This window comes from Diabrotica undecimpunctata, chromosome 6, assembly GCF_040954645.1.
Source record: "Diabrotica undecimpunctata isolate CICGRU chromosome 6, icDiaUnde3, whole genome shotgun sequence".
In the NCBI taxonomy this organism is placed as follows: Eukaryota; Metazoa; Arthropoda; class Insecta; order Coleoptera; family Chrysomelidae; genus Diabrotica; species Diabrotica undecimpunctata.
Window position 1 is genome coordinate 130772708 of NC_092808.1, and position 18467 is coordinate 130791174.

The 18467-nt window shown below is 32.7% G+C and overlaps 1 protein-coding gene across 1 annotated transcript in view; it reads right to left on the reverse strand.

Moving 5' to 3' along the window:
• Positions 1-851: 851 nt before the first annotated feature.
• The window catches only part of par-6 (partitioning defective protein 6), a 29859-nt gene continuing 12243 nt past the window's right edge, over positions 852-18467 (reverse strand). The window contains exon 5 of the mRNA XM_072535409.1: positions 852-15669. Within this exon, the coding sequence (XP_072391510.1) occupies positions 15614-15669 (56 nt within the window). The 3' untranslated portion in view covers positions 852-15613. The remainder of the gene's footprint in view (positions 15670-18467) is intronic.

Consider the following 18467-nt stretch of genomic DNA (forward strand, 5'->3'; position numbering starts at 1 on the left):
AGTAGTATTGAGCATGATACTATAACAAGTATTGAGTCGTCTGCATAGCGGTTTATTTTAAGTTGTTTTTCTCCCTTTTGGTATATTTTTTAGTTCTTACTTTTTTTATTAGTTCATCCATGATCAATTTGAGGACTCGGGGAATCTCCGTCTTATCCCATTGTCAGCTTCAATTGGGTCACTTAGTTCTTCTACTTTTATTTTTATTGTGTTGTTTTGGTAGATATTTTCGATCGTTTTGATTATTCCTAGAGGTATCTCTCTTGCGTACAATAAGTGGAGAACGTCCTTTAATTTGAACCTGTCAAATGCCTTCTTAAGGTCCACGAAACAAAGGTATGCCGGTTGTTGTGTCATTTTGATGACTTCGATTAAGTAAGGTCAATTTCTTTTAATGTCAGTGCTTCGGATCCCTTCTAATAGCATGGTGAAGAGTAGAGCTGATAATCCATTATGTTATGTTAATCCTTAGAATTCCTCCTTCTCTTCCTCGTCTATTCTTACTATATTTAGTGGTATCTGGAATCTAACATCAATTGCCCCAATTTAAGGTAGTAAAAGGAAATTTAGATAGACAAGCGGACCAGGCGGGCGAAGCTCACCCACTTCACCGACTAGTCTAGTGGATTCATGGTTCAAACCTCGGTCAGGAAGTAAAAAAGTTTACTGTACTAGTGTAAAATCCAAATGGATCTAGGACTTAAACAGGAACACGCTGATATATCGGATCAATCTATGGATGAGCAATACGGCAAGAGACGGAACCTTGCGTTCGGTGTTACCCATTCCATTGATACAGCTGTAGAACCCCGCACATTGATAGAAAAGGTAATTTAATAAAACATACTCACTTAAAAAATAAAGATTCCTTTATTTAGAATCCGTAGTTATGTACTGTTTCAGATTAAATACAATTATGCTCAAGGTAAATTTACATATTTAAAAACAATTTTATTTCCATTTTTGTGAAAAATATAATAAATAGCAATAGCAATGAATATAAATATGTATAATAAAGTTACAAAAAACGTAATGGTCTTTCAAAAAGAGCTGCGGACACATTACTAATTAAGTACCAAATAGTTCCTCGGAACGTTGTCAAATATCAAAAATATGTTACTGACCATCGAAAATAATAAAACAGTATGAAACTGTAATGTAGTAAATGCAAAATTATTATCGCTGAAATATTCGCATCCAACAGGCATAAAGAAAATGTTTCTGTTTATGATTAAAGTAGTAACTGTATATGACAATTATTAATGTATTCATTTACAAAACCACATTTTTTTAATATTCATCCCGTGTCTATTTCTATATTTAGTTATTATACCAAACACGCTTTTGACAGCGTACGATTATAAATACACGATCAGCAATCGATGAGTTGGTAGAGTTCCAAGCAGGATAGTACAACTAATAATACCATGGAGTAGCACCGCAGCAACGGTTAGGAAATACAACCAACTTTCCCGTTAATGAAATAATATTATAGATGGTTTATTTTATAGTAAGTTCTGGTTAAGGCGTTTTAATACATGTATTTGTGTCAGCTTAAAAATTGATTCCATCGCAGTCAATATTGCCCAAAAATATTCTTAAAACTAATTAGAACGATGAAGACAATAAGGAAAGTATCTTTCTAAAACTACTGCAAGAACTGTAGTGGTAGCAAGAAGTTACTTACACACACATACATACATATATATATATATAATACACACACACATATATATATATATATATATATATATATATATATATATATATATATATATATATATGTGTGTGTGTGTGTGTGTGTGTGTGTGCTTCTTTATTACTGAAAAGTCACAATGGAGATGACTCCCTAATCGGCCATCACCATAAACAAGAGGATGAATACTAAGAGAGGAAAAAAACAGCTTTAAATTAGAGAAAACTAGGAGGGTACAGTCTATCCTGCGTAACTTGTGACTAAAAATATATAGGGCAAAAAAAACGACGAATCTCAGCCAGAATAAACAAACATTATTCTTAAGAATAAGCAAATCTTGTCAGCCTTATTCAATACAAATATAACATGGGACATAAAATAGTTCTTAGTTCTTGAAAACAGATTGCAGTCATTCCACACAATAACAATAAGAAAAGTCATAGAAACAGAAGCACGAGTCTTAACAATAAAGGTAACGCCCTAAACTTACACCCTACGTGTATTTTACAGCCCTAAAATTCAACGGCAGAATCTGATCCTGAGCGACACTTACTTCACCCTTCATCGTGTTTACATGTTTCTATTCTCTCCGACCAAAAAAAGATAAGAGATAGAAATTAATGTAATCCATTGACGACAAAAATTAATTCAGTTCTATTTCAAAGCACAACATATTGACAATAGCAAATTTGAGTTTGGCAAGACGTCTACAAACATTTGTGTCAAGAAGAAAGCAAATTCACAACTACAGAGCTATAAAAGACAGCTAGAACAAGATAGTAGTTGCTTCCAGAGTTCATCAGACACAAAAAATAAAATCCGTAGATTTGGTTGGCCATTTAAGAATGCAGTGAATTTGGAATTTAACGCCGTAGTTTGAACTGGTTATGGGAAATCACTGACTGGCTATTGTAGCTGAAATTAATTAACTTGCATGATATGTGGATGGATCCAACATACATGAAAGGGCCGAAGTGGGAGCAATCAGGTGAGAGAAATCAGGTTGTCAAATCCTTTGGAAGTGTCCAATTATCTTTCAGGTAGAAATATACACCATAGATGACTGCTCAGGAGTGCCTCAGCAATGATATCCATAGAGCAAATGTCTATATTAAGAAACTAGAAACATATAACAAAGCAACAAAGTAATCTTGATGTTATCGCCAAGTGATAGGGATTAGATGAAATGAGTAATCTGACAACAATGAACAAATTCACATTTAAAGTGAATTGTGTGTCAGGGAATATCACTGAATTAATATGACAAGACTAACGCAAACATAAATATGTGTTCAACTTTCGCCTGCCTTTTGCCTTAAATGGGTCAAAAATATTTAAACCGACGAAATTAATTTCCGGATTAACCACCAGATACTGCCCCCTGAGGTATGTCCTAAATAAGATGGGCCAGACAGAAAGAACTGAAGTTTCCGCGAAATTATAAACAAGTAACGGTTGCTTGTTTCTACAGAATTCTTCATCATCATCACCTTGACACTATAGCGCACACAGAGGCGTACCCTTTTTAATTTTCCTCTACCATTTTGTACATTTTTTGTTTTTGGTAAAATCGAAAAAAGGAGAAGCCGCAGTATTACTTTTTTCTATGACATTTTGAATTATTAATTTTATTAACGTTACATTCAGTGATAATAATTTTGTGTTTACAAACATTTAAAGATTCAAAACAATTTAAAAATGTTTCAAATACTGTAACAAAAATGGCACGTATTTTTGACATCAGACTTTAATTAATTTACAAAATAGATGCATATACTGTTATTTCGCGTTATACCCTGCTTTCTTACTTCATTTTGGAACAGTTTTTTTCATAAAATTTACACTCTCAACAACACTCTAATAACAATTATATAAAATACTAACTAAACTTAATACATATTAAAAAAATTAAGGATATAGGCCAAGTATCATGAGTATTTTAGGTTCGTTATCTTTAAACCAGTGGAAGCTCAATAGAATATAACAAAAATTATTCGTATTATTTGAAATATTTCATGGAATTCTCAATATAAGTAAATCAGCCAATTTCTATAGCACGTCACCCATGGCGTTAATATCGTCATAGAATTACCAAACAGTTATAATTTTTGAAAAGGTTACACAAATATTCAAGGGAATCATATGCATAAGCAGATAAAAAACGAAAAATTCTTTAAAAAGTTGTTACTGTAAAAATATTTACACAGTTCAATACCAGAAATAAATAATATGTATCAATAAGTATGTCAGTAGCACGTCTATGGAAACCCACGTCATTGTTTGTCCCTTCTGTTTTGCATATTTTTGTAACATCTTTTTTTTATTCTTCATCTTATACTTTGCCTTTCGACAACAGTCCTTCGTCCTCGAATCTGGATTAATCTTGCAAATCATATTTACAATATTGACAAATATATTGTTTAAAACAAATCTATTGTACTGTATTATAAACAAAATGGTTGATGTCTTGATTATTATAGTATTTTAGAGAATGAAGGAGTTTTAGACACTTTAAAAAAGAATATGACATTGTTTTCTCACATATTATTTCTTATTTCTGCAATCTTAAACTTATATTTCTACTTTTAATACTAAGAATGTGAAGAAAATAATTATATGACAAAACGGTCATTTGTATTATTTTGCAACAAGGAAAGTAATAAAGCGCTATCGAAAAAACCTAGAGTAATTTGTTCAATAAAATTAACGCAGGTTGGAATTTAAGCTACTTGAACAGAGTGACATCATCATCATCCAGCCTTCTACGTCCCAAGTTGAACATAGGCCTCACCTAACACCTTCCAGTTATGTCAGTCTTGAGCTTCTTGCAGCCAACTAGCAACGAATCTTTTAACGTCGTCTGTCCATCGTGTAGATGGTCTATCTTTGCTTCTTCTGTCTACTCGTGGTCTCCACACTGTAATTTTTTGGGTCCACCGCTCGTCATTCATTCTGATCACATGGCCCGCTATGAGCCATATTCAACTTCAGCCATGCTACGAGCTTTATGACATCTGCGACGCCTGTCGTAATTTCTTCGTTTCGATCTCTGTCTCTGAGTCAGTCAAAGTAGCGAGCGTTCCATTCGCTTTGGGGCTACTCTGAGTTTAGTTGCTGTAGTCTGGGTTAAGGAAAGTGTTTCGGCGCCAGTGACATATACATAACCTAAAATATTGTTTACATTTGTTTTAATACAACGTTTATTTGACAACATTAATGACATCACGCAATGATGTTTTTTATTGCAGTATGGCTGAAACGCAAACTATTGTCATTAAAATGTAAAATCCACAACCTAAATTACTTACGATTTTTCTTTATGGCCCAATCAAGGGAAAGATAAATAATGAGATGCAAATTTTCAGTCCTCTGATACCAGTTACCGACGTTAACCAACTTACCACTGGCCACCATGGTATTGGTATTTCGAATGAAAATTATTTCGAAGGATGCCATGACCTGAATAGCATAGAATAAAGCAATGCGAAATTATGGTCAAATTTCTTCAAATTTACCACCGATGAGGAGTACATTAATTTTACAATTCTAAAAAAATATGACTACTGTTTTGACGATTAGGTATAATTAATAGCTCATCAGTAACGTGTAACAGATTTAGTTTCGCAGACTTTCTACTAACATCTTAGATCAACTAATATTTTATGAAGCTATCCATGATTTAATGATAACCAACCAAAGTAAACTGAAAACCAACAAGTCTACATAAACAATAAATTTTAACATTTGCCTCGATATAATTGATAATATCTTCGGATTAAACATAATCATACTGTACAGGATTAGTTATATGAACGTCCTCTACCATAAGGTTTCCAAATAAATTATAATTAACGATTGAATATTCCAAGAGAACTTGAAGAATGTAAACCGTAAATAAATGATGAATTTTAAACATAAATTCACATAAGTACTAACCGCGAAATATAAAGAAATTACAACAAAGCATAATAATAATTGAATAATGATTTTCAATTGCTTATTAACAATTTTGAAAATTAGTCGCTTGACGAAAGAGTTTCTCAAACATATGCACTGTTGTAGTAAACAGAGTATTACTACGACTTTTTAGAAACCCTAAAATTAAATATACAGTTGATTCAGTCTATCTACAAAAACCAGCTAAAAAATAATCGTTTGTATTAATTAGTTTCCCTGAAGCACACCAATTGTAACGTATCTGGTAAGAGAAATCGTATCTGCGCCACGTATACAGATTATGTCATGGACGCGCAATTAAGGGAGGGGATTATCACTAGCCCGTTACAATAGGTGAGCTGTACTCTTAATATATTTTTGTGTTGAGCTATTCTTCCGTTGGGCGACTCATATATTATAATAAATTTAAACGACAACGTTAACAATGACATGTGATATTAGTTTAAGACTCATTGTACACCAATATAAATATCATCTTATTATAAGCTGTACGCTTTCGTAGAAGCTATATTTTTTTCACTTGAACACACTTTTTAAGTTATGAATCCATGCAAGCCGAGATTTTCCTTATAATTTTTGGTGGTTTGTGTATTCCACTATTTTACACATTTTGTCTTATCTTTCACTTTCATTCCAATGTTTATTTCCATATTTGTCCTTGTATTCTTATCTTATTTTCTCCTATCTTCTTTACTAATACGATCATACAAGCCACTCGAAATGAACTATGTATCACCTTTTAACAGCCAAGAAATCATGAAGATCCTGATTTCAACGTACGACTCACCTTCTACTCTTTCTCTACCGGTATTTTAATATTCTTCGGCCAATGAATATGCTGTCACGCAATATTCGTGCACTTCGTGCGCTATTTCTTGACTGACTGTATCATAGTTTGAGATATTTATGTAGACAAAATAACACTAACTAGTCCTGCCATAAATATTGATACCAGTGTAAACGCGGTTTGTACGGCTGACAAATTGAACGCAGAGAAAAGTTATGTTGACATTACTGACAGTTGACATGTGCACTATAAACGCATCAAAACATTTAAGTCTAATTTGAGCCTTACGATAGAGTGGACAGACAAAGAGAACCGTGTTACTGTTACTGCTATTCATATGTGAGGAATTGAAAGAGTCGTATTTTTGAATTACTAAAACCATTAAATATTACGCATGTTTTTGTGTATGGTACTGTTAAATTGTTTTTGGATACGCGAGGAGTAAGTGACCGAAAAAATCCGGTGGCCCCGCGTGGCTGGTACGCCTCAGGTTAATACCACAGTTATGTCAAGAATTAACCGAAATCCTCCCGAAAACAAAAACTCATAGCTAAGAAAATGGATATTGCGCCAAGAACCATCAGTCGCATTATCAAACAAGACTTGGAACTTGGAGCTTTCAAACGACAGACAGGACAATGCTTTACCGTTGCATTAAAACAAAATAGAAAAAATAACAAAACGCCTGTTAACTTATCTTGATTTTGCTTGCCAAAGAGCATTACAAAGAAATCGTTTTTACAGATTTCTTTGGAAAAAAGTTTCAATAAGTAAAACGATAGCCTTTATTCACGGTCATCCAAGGAAGCCGACTTGTGCCAAGGATAGAACGAGGTCATCATTATCATGCCTCAGTGATGGTTTGGTAGGGAGTGACGGGTCACTTCTTTGCATTTTTGTGAAAAGGGCGTTAAAACAGCGACCAGAAATTATCAACGGGGCACTTTAACAAATTTAGTGAAGCCCCTAAACCACACTATGTTTCAAAATAGACCATGGATATTTCTACAAGACTCTGCACCTACGCATAAGGCCAAAACTACTGAACAATGGCTTGAAAATCATGTGTCCGAATTTATTAGTGGTGGCCATTGGCCGCCAGCCAGCCCAGACCTTAATCCACTCTACTACATATTGTGGTCAGTTTTAGAGGGCATGGTCTGTACAAGACCTCACCATAATGTAGAGTCATTGAAGCAGGCGCTGGTAGAAGCTGTGAACAATTTTCCTAAAGATGTCATTTGTACAGCGATCAATGAATGGCCTAACAGACTTTGGTGCTGTATTCAGGCAAATCGTGGCCATTTTGAATATTTTTTTTTAGTTTGTAGTTCATTATATAAGTAATAAAGTTTGTAAAAATTTTTCAAACCAAACTAATTAACTAGTTAAATTTTTTTTAGTTAAATACTTTGTATCAATATTTATGGCAGGACTAGGTATATTTTGCTCCTCATGAAATAGTATCGCAGTTATTGCAGTTATTATAGTATCTGTTACAAAGTCTTATTGACAAATGGCTTATCAAGCGTTTCTTCTTGAAGGGTCTGCATTAAATACAAATATAACGTATTTTTTTATTTTAATCTTTGGCCCATTACTTCTCGGTATCTTTCCAAATATTCTTGTCTTCTGCTTTCTTCTTCTGGTTATTTTCGTTTCATGTTATGTCTTCTATTATCATCTCTTGCCACTTGCACCTAGGTCGTTCCATTTCTTTTCACCTACCGCATTTTTACAGCTATTGTTAACTTTGTACATTATTAACAACTCCAGGTGCATTTAATACTCTTTGTTACAATCTCTTCAATCTACGTCGGTCTCCTTTCATTTTAGGTTCATAAATTCCGCGATCTTAGGATTTATTGTCTCAGTTTATATAAATTTTGTTTTCTGTGTGAATTATTATTGAGCCTTTTTTCTGTGGCAATAATTTCATAAAGTTAATTTTTCTTCGACTACTCTTCAATCCATAATTGTTTGTATCTACCATGTTCCACAGCTATATTTTGTTCCATTTAAGTAGTATGATTTTATTTAAAAGTCGATCGTTCTCGATATGTTTTCCAACAAGACATATCGAAAATGTTTAAACAGATCGCTTGTTTTGGGCATCTTATCAATTAAAAACCTCTATATTCTTTTTCCCGGTTGTAGATTGCATTTTGCGAAACTTCTTTATAATGATCATGACTCGATCATGCCTTTTTTTCTTTTCCACCACTTTTCAGGCGTCCAGGGTTTGGCATTCAGTGTGGGTTAGGCCTTTTGTCGGCTGATAGTTTGTCATTTGCTCCTCTGTTCCCCATCTCTGTCTCAGTTTTTCTTACTTGGTCACTTCAGGTCACAACAATATCCGTTGTGTTGCCCCTTTTTTTATCCTATTTCAATTCTGCTTGATTTGCTTTCCTGTAAAACCCAGTTTTAACTTTAACACAGTATTTTTCTATAATACTGGCATTGTATAAAACAGTATTGCAGGTTATAGTTCCAGTGAGTATAGTAGTAAAGTCATCTGAAAAATTAAAGAGACTGAGACCTTGGACTAAGTCTTCAGAAATCCTCCAGAATAAGAGTCGAAAAGTCGACAGCCAAATTAGACGCAGTCAAATCCGCAAACTGAGTAGGTTTGATTACTTTACTGAACAATTCTTTTTCTTCTTGTTAATACCGATTCATCGCTGTAATATTTCCTGTGAGGTGAACTGCCAACTGTACTTGATCTTTTTGGAGGCCTTCTTTACTTGCCCTTTGACCTGACAAGTTGGTGGCAAAGAAACAGTTTAAAAATCACATTTTAATCTGGAAATTGAAACTCGATTTTACGTATGTACAGGGGTGAAGGAAAATATTGAGTGGCTGTATTTAACTGACTTTGTATGGGTATTTAGGGAGACTGACGGAATACATAACGAGAAAAGTGGAAAGATAAAAATTTAATAAGATTGGTTGTGTTTAAATTTAAATGGCCTCATTCCCAACAAATTTTGTAAAAATATGAAAATTTTGATCATGGTTTCGTATTGTTATGTTTTGGTAGTTTGTTGTAATGATTTATTTGTTATTAATGCAATTTTATGAAATAAATATCAATATGTTGAAGTGGTTTCAGTACCCAACCAAAACACTGTAAATTTCATATTAATTAGAATTTTTCTGGATAACTAGGTAATATTGTGTAGTGTAGTACTATTTCTATACATCGCACTCTGCGATTGTATAAGTGAGACAGTGACAGTATGCAAATCTGAAACGCATCTCTAGCACCTGATAAAAGAATACAAAATTTTTTTTTGTACATTAAACTTTAGTAATACACTCATCTATAGTGTACAATGAGTCTTAGTTATAGGGACGAAAAATTACAATAAATTAGATCACTGATAATGTCATATTATAAAACTGGATATGTTTAATTTGCACACACGGTAAATATAAACTAAAAGTTAGATTTTGATATGAAACTATTTTGGAAAATTTTTAGAATGTCCGTAATAAATACATCTACGAAATTTTATTTACCTTGTATATGATATTGGCTGATAAATTGGTTATATCTAGTTTTTGAATTCAGGTATACATTTTAAGTACTAATAATATAAAATAAATAAAATAATGAATATTAAAAGAATCCTACTACTGTAAACAGCATGGTAAATTTGGACAGTTTATCAAAAAGTGATAAAAACCATAAAACATTTAAATTCATTAAAAAATTGGGCCAAAATATTAAAATATGTTTAATATTGTCTAAAAAGTTTAACATTTTTTTAAAAACATTCTTACTCCACAATAACTTCATTTTACCAAGTCAAGAACATTATTCGAGTCCTCTATTTTCAGATGATACTACTTTTGATATACAAAATGCAGAAGAGCAAATGGTAAAAAGAACAAGTCTCATCGTTTCAGCGATTTGGAAGCTTGTATTTAAGGCACACTAGAAACTATATTTGCATTAAAACCGATACTTAAGTCATGTGATATTTGTTTCAATAAGATATCGTATTGTGTTGATCTCATGTATATTACTCGGAATAGTAATGATTTCCACACCGTCTTGTATGCATAAAACAGCCAAAAAATTTAATTATTTGTTACATTTTTCCTTTTCTTACAAACACATACCACATCACAAACAAGTATGTTATAAACGTTTATTACTATATTTTCGGTTTCATGAGACTTGCGCCATTTGTAATCCGCACAAATTGGTTTAAAAATTCTAAAAGCTTCTATAAAATCGGATAAATTTTGATACCACAAAATTTGTTATTTTAAAGACGGAATACTTGAACGAATGAGTCACTTTATATTTAGAACCACAGCGTAAGCTAAGCAGCTTCTGTGTGTTGCGTCAACTACAAAATGTGTGTTAATCTCAAGATATACACGATTGGATCCAAAAAACGTTAAAAAAGTATTTTTTTTTATAGAATAATCTTTTTTGGTTTAAGGAACGTAATTAGTATTTTTTTAATATTGTCCCGTAAAAATTTAATACAGTAAAACCCGCTTAATACAAGCTTATAAATAATTAGTACGAATATGAGATGTTTTTATGCAATTTCTAACGGTTAAGGTACTATTACCGTCTAGAATGCTAAAAAATGACACATTTTCAATATTTTTTTTTTGTATCTTATCTATTATATATGACAATCAAGCTTTTTTTTATATTATTACACAACTTTTGAAGATTACAAATTTTTTTTTTTTCCATTGCTGCTGTATTTTAAGCCTACAGAGCATACGTTGGGCCTATCAGGCCTATGACGTTTTATTTTTCGCGATAAAATGCACCAGTTTATATCTACAATTTTTAAGTTCACTGTACCTTCCTAACTATGTAAGCAGTATAGATTTCTGTATCAGTTAAAGTTGTTAGTTACTTAGAGTTCGAATAGGGGTGCTGTGGACCTGACAAGCCTAACATTCGTTCGCGTTACTTGTCTGACGAATAAAGTACCACGTATTTTACATTTTAGAACGTTCTTCTGTCGTAAAAAAATAATTGCCCTTTTGTTAATTTTATTAATTTAAAATTACGAAAGGTGAGGTTTATAGTTGTATCATATTGAGGTTATAATTTTATATTATTATTTAGGTTTAAATGGATAACTACGAGAAAGAAGTACAGAAACTACAAAAGCTATATGAGGAGGTACCCACAGATGTAGAGGATATAGACGATGATAATGACTCGGTGGCAGACCCTGATTATTTTTAAGTCAGCGACCATAACACAGACTCAGAACAGGACATTGAAGGTGAAGCACACGTAGAAAATGAACACAGCCAACCAGGTGAGAGTTTTCCTTTTTGTTTTCGTGGGAAGGATAACACGAAATGGAAAAAAAAAATGTCCTCGTAAAAACGTTCGAACTAGGCAAGAAAATATAATAACCCATATCCCTGGGGTGGAGCTCTATGCCAGAAATTCAAAAACAGCCTTATAATGCTGGTTAAAACTAATAAGTGAAGATATGTTATCTTAAATTGTACATAATACGTAATTGTACATAAGTTTCTGATTACAGATTACAGCCAACGAGTTTGAATGAAATTAAAGCTGTTGTCGGAATCCCATACCAAGCAGGTACATTACATGGCAACAGATTAAATCTTGCAGAATTTTGGGACCACTGATGGAACTGGTAATTCTATATTTCCGGCCGCAATGGGCATAAATCGTTTTCGTTTTCTTCTGAAATGCATAAGACTGGATGATGTAACCACGAGAGAAGAAAGAAAAGAAGTAGACAAGTTCACGAAACATTTTTGAAACGTTCAGTAATACTTGTCAAATATCATATAGCGCTGGTGAGTGACACTGGATGAAATGTTGTGGGCTTTCCGCGGCAGGTGCAGTTTCCACATGTATATTTCCAACAAGCCAGCAAAATATGGTATCAAAGTTTTTGCTTTAGGAGACGTCAATATGGAGATTTACGCAGGGCTTCAGCCGGAGGGTCCATATAAAATTGGTAACAAAACTGACGATGTTGTAGAACAATTGTGTAAGCCTATTTTTAATTCCAGAAGAAATGTTACGATGGATAATTGGTTTACTGGAATTGAAATAATGGAAAAGATGCTTAAGGATCATAAGTTAACAGTGGTTGGAACAGCACGGAAAAATAAGAAACAGATACCACCGGCATTTATTCAACCTAAAAATAGAGACATACATTCAACATTATTTGGCTTTACCGAAAACGTTACTATTGCTTCATATATTCCAAAAAAAAAAAAACAAATGTGTATTGGTAGCTTCCAGCTTACATCACGACGATAATATCGATGAACAAACAGCTGAACTAAAGAAACCTGAGATGATAACATTCTATAATGTGACCAAGGGTAGGTGTAGATTATGCCGATAAGTTATGTGGTGAATATAATTGTGCAAGAAATACCCGACGCTGGCATATGGTCATATTTTATGGAATACTGAATGTAGCTGGTGTAAATGTTTTTATACTCTATAATTCTAACAAAAATAGTACTCTCCCTAGACGACATTTTTGAAAACAGTTATCATTGCAGTAGATGAAAAACCATTTGATGGAAAGAGCTGAAAACTTGCATTTGCCACGGCAAACCCGAAATGATGCAAGAACATTTGCTGGAATGGAACCAATAGAACAGAATAACCCTGAGCCTTCAACCACTAAGAGAAATTACTGTACGTTTTGCAAGAAGAGAAAAAGTAGATATTATTGTAAAAAATGCAGCTGTTGTATTTGTTTGCAACATGCTAATTACGTATGTCCTAATTGTAGTGAAAACCTCTATAATAAAAAGTAAAATCCTAATTTTATCGAAAACTTGTGATTTTAGCATTTTAAGTTTCCAGTATAAACCTACTGTAGTAATGAATATTTAACGTAGTGATGTATTTTTCATATTTTATCATATTAAACTACTAGTTGTGTTGCTGCATAATTGTTGATTAAAACTTGTTACCCAGAGGCCCCTCAGGCCTAACGTGTGCATAATGGAATTTTTTTTCACGTGTTTCCTGTAGGGTTAAAGATGTCGTCAAAAATTTTTCGTTCAAAACTTATTGTCCCATGACGGATAGTAAATCGCCGGAAAAGCAACACAAAACTCGAGAAGAGTTTTAAAAAAGAAGTGCCCTTACGTTTACCAGAAAAATTGAAAATTCTTAAATTTTTGCAGTCACAAAAATTTTATTATTTTTTTTTTGTCAAATTGTGATAACTTATCATAGAGAAAATCAAAACAAACAAAATTGTTTGAAAAACTTTAAAACGTAGTTTTTCTCAAAATCTTTAATCTCTGGATCTAGTTGGTCGATTTTAATAAGCCTTGATGCATTTTGTTTTTTTTTTCTTTTGGTTTTCTCTATGATAGTTTACTTTAAAGTCGAAAAAAATGTTTTAAAAAAAATGTTTGAACAATTTTTTCAAATTTCCACCATTTTGTTTTTTTTAAGAATTTTAATTTTTTTGTTAAACTATCACGCAACGGCACTTCTTTTTTAAAATCCTTCTCGAATTTTATGTTTCAGATAGAAAAAACAGAAAAAAATGTTTTTGTAATCTTCAAAAGTTGTAGGTACTATAATATAAAAGAGGTTTAATTGCCATAGATAATAAATCTAGCCGATAATAGTACCTTAATACAATTTTCCGTATGTCTTAGCATGCTACGATCATCCGATTCATCCACCACCTTATGTCGTGTCATGTGACACGACAATAAGAGTTTTCGTTTGATCCTTTGCATGTGAGTCGTGCATAACAACATATTACTTTTACTTCATCTGTTCAATCAACTCAGTGGATAAGATATTTGTTTTATGTTAGCACGTAATTAAAACCTTGCTTTTGTGTGCATTTTTGTTGACTTGTTCTAAAGTGGTACAGTATGGATGATTGTGGCAAGATTTAAATGTAATAAATGCTCTTGATAAAAGTCGTTCAATATATGCTGGCAGTGAACGTGTTCAAGTATAATTTCAAAACTGTACTCACTAAATTCTCAGAAATGATAGTGACGTTTCAGCGTCATTTTGGGTCTTCCAATAACGTACAGGGGGTTATGGTGAAGTTATTCTTATTGAAGAAATATATACTTTTATGGTACACTAAAACTAATACACAAGACTACATAATGTAACTGACCATTACCAAAACCAAGCACAGTGCACATAGAAGTAAATTAGAAGATATTCTTGATATTTGCCACAATTAAACACAACTGATTAAGTGATTTATAAATCTCTAAAGAAAGAAGGATATGGATGACAGACTGAGTCTTATAGTTCAGTGCAATGTTGCCAATCAGAGCACTTTACTTCGATATTCGGACTTTTTAACATGATTGCACCTTTTAGCATGACACGGAGCATAATTTAACTTAAGCAGGCTGGTAACATTGCTTTGCTATCAAAGTATAAGTGAGCAGTGACTGTTGCATATCTCTCTACCTTACAGCCATGGTGGTCTATATGATAAGAACTAAGATACATGCAGCTTTTTGTCATGAATAATTTTTTATACTATTTTGTCAGAATTTTAGATTTGGTCAATAAATTTATATTTTTTAATGTATTTTAGTAATGTCTTAACAAATGCAACTCGTCTGTTATTCTATGAGAAATTGGTGAATAACTAAAATAGAAGTGGATAAAATTTGCAAGTGAATGACTAAAACATAAGATGATAAAAATCTAGCAATAAAGTTGTCGTTTTAAAGCATTCACATTTCTGAGCGCTTGGGGGCTACAATTTTGAAACCATATATTAGAAGTGCTAATAACAACCAACATGGCAACTTGTGAAATTCTTCAGAATCTTAAGCCTTAAGCGGATTTTACTGCATATACTTCAAATTTGACTATCTACGGACCTTACTGTATATCATTATGTAATATGTCTTTTAAATGACTACAATTTGACATATTCATACAAATTGTGCAATACTTTTTCTTTGGGATTAAGCAAATCAGATGACCCACTCTAATTTTTAAGATCGCCCTGTAAACGGGAGGCACATTCGGGGACGGATTGAATACTTGTAGGAGATTTTATAAAATACTGATATAAAAATACCAAGTCTCACGGTTCTTCACTAAAATACCTAGTTAAGATAATTGCCATTGATACTGGAATGTACAGTTTATTTGTTTCAATCTTCTCTTCTCATAGATGAAGGATCCCATCGTCTTTCGATTGAGTCTCTTCTAGATTCAACCCGGCTGCAAACAAAAATCATATATCATATAAAAAATATAAAAGTAAAAAGGTTTAGAGATTAATTTAAATCAGATTTTTTATTCTTGAATGATCGCATATAAAAAGAGCCAGCAATATTTTCCAAAAAGTTGAATTGTTCATAAAAACGAAATAAAATTCTTTAATCATCTACTTATGGCTAATTTAAGAATTCCATTTCCTTTTCATGTATCCATTTTGTTATTTTCAGGTTTAGTAGGATAGTAAACATACACACTTATTACTCTGCTCATCAATATATATCATATCATCATGTATATATATATATATATATATATATATATATATATATATATATATATAGGCTATTTTTTAGAATATAATAATCAAAATGAAGTAATTACAAGATAACAATGATAAATAAAATAAAATTACTAGGAAAAAAATTAAATTAAATTGAAAAATTAAATTGAACTAAAATTTAATTTAATTCAGTCTTGAGCTGAATTCAAAAGTGTGGAGTGGCAATAACGGAACGGAATTTCAAATCATAGACTTTTTAGGAAGCCTCAGCATGCAGAGATATCCATAGGGCAAAGGTCTATATTCTTTCACATATTCAAAATGCTAAAGGTTCTGTTTAAAGGTCAAAGATGGTTTAGGATTGCAAACAATGTCTTAAAAAAATAGTACCAAACAACAAGATAATATTGATGTAGATACCAGATTATAAAGAGATCAGAGAAAACTGACAAGTTTAGCACAACAAGGAACAATATCCGGTTTCCGCAGGAAGTAACTTTATTTTTAATGAAAATATTACTAAAAAGTTACATAAACGGAGAATTCCAAGCCTAAGCCTCAATAATGATCTCACTGGCGTAATACGCCAGGATTGGAGCAAGCAAAAAGTTTATTCCTGAAACCTCACAAAAGAGCTTTCCACTGGATATTACTATTTGAGGCATGACTGAGAATACCATCAAAAACGATCTCACTGGCTAAATAGGTCAGGATCTGAGCAACCAAAAAAAAATATTGCATGAAACCGCACAAGAGCTTCCCACTGGATACTACTCTTTGAAGTATCATCTCAATAAAATGGGCATATCAGACAATGGCAACTATTGTTTCTTCGAAAATTGAAAAGAAACGGAACACATAACATTGTTCTGCAAAAAGTTTAAACTCCTTCTAGAACTCTACTACTCCTCTAACACCCTCGGAAAGAAACAGTGTGCAGTCTAAAAACCTTATCAACTTCACCAGACGTATTGGCATTCTGGAGTTTAACTAAATTAGAATTATATACAAAAGATCTTAGTTCGAGAAATTTAAGTAATCTACAATCCTAACAACTATAATAATGGGGCAAACTTAAACACATGCAAAATTCAGATAGTTGACAGTTTATTTTTTAACACAAAACAAAATGTACTTATTCTAATAGAACTAATTAATAATAAAGAATGTTTATTTTGTTGCCAACTAAATATTGGGACATAAAACGAATTTTTATTTTTAAAACGTAGGATCGCCCTTAGATGACGTATTTTAAGAATTTCATGGGTGGATCGTGTGACTAATGTGGCGGTCCTACGTAGAATAGGCAAGGAATACGAGATTATTAACACCATCAAAGAGCGCAAACTAGAATATCTTGGCCATGTTATGAGGAATGAACGGAGATACGGCTTGTTGCAACTCATTCTTCAGGGCAAAGTATTTGGAAAGAGAGGACCGGGGAGAAGAAGAATATCTTGGCTTCAAAACCTGAGAAAGTGGTTTAATACATCGACAACCGGACTATTCAGAATAGCAGCAAGCAAAGTTAGGATAGCCATGTTGATGGCCAACATCCGGAACGGATAGGCATCGTAAGAAGAAGATCGCCCTTAGACTTTACGGCGTTCGAATACGGTTGGGCATTTACTCGACTAAGAATCTGCACTGTTCAGAGGTAAATTCATTACAAATCTGCTCTATTTTGGCTTTAACTTGGTGTAATGTCTGTTGTGTTGTGAGTTACTGGTTAGTGTCTGTTTCATTTTATGCTATACTGTTTCAATGACATTTAGGTCAGAACTATTAGAAGGCCAATAAAAGAACATTTACAGTGTGGTTTCCAAACCAGTTGTTGGTGGTTCTGGCCATATGAGGCCGCTTCGTCCTACTGAAAAATATAATTCCCGCCAGCATTTTGAGTTATATTTTAGCTAGGCTATTTTGATGTATTTGTTGATATTTCGCAGCATTTACGATACCTTCGATAAAATAAAATCATCCTAACTATACAACCCCAAATCATCACTCATTTAGGAAATTTTACGACCCGATTCAAACGGTCTTTGTGAAAAGCCTCATGCTAAATGCGGATTACTCGTTTACTGTAATCAACACATACATCGAATTTTTATTCTTCTACCGGCCAAGGAAGTTTAGATTTTGCCCAAATAAGCCTGGCATGAGCTTTTGCTGTTAACAGTGGCTTTTCGTTTGCCTAGAGGAAAATATTCTAAAATATATTAAACTATGAGTACACTTTCAAGTTTTATTACCTGTAATTCAACCTTATAAAACTTCAATTCAGATTTATGTTTCCACTTGCGACAGCATTCCCTTAATAAATTTAATTTTATGATACCATTCAGCTGTAACTTGCCTTAGTGTATTTCTTCGACCTTTTTTGCAAAATTTTGCTAATCTCCTATTATCATATATCAGTAACTAGTTTTGGTCGACTCGGGCTTTAACCTTTGTTATCTAAAGATACTTCATGTTTCCTCATAATATTTAATTATATTCCATACCGTAGTTTAAG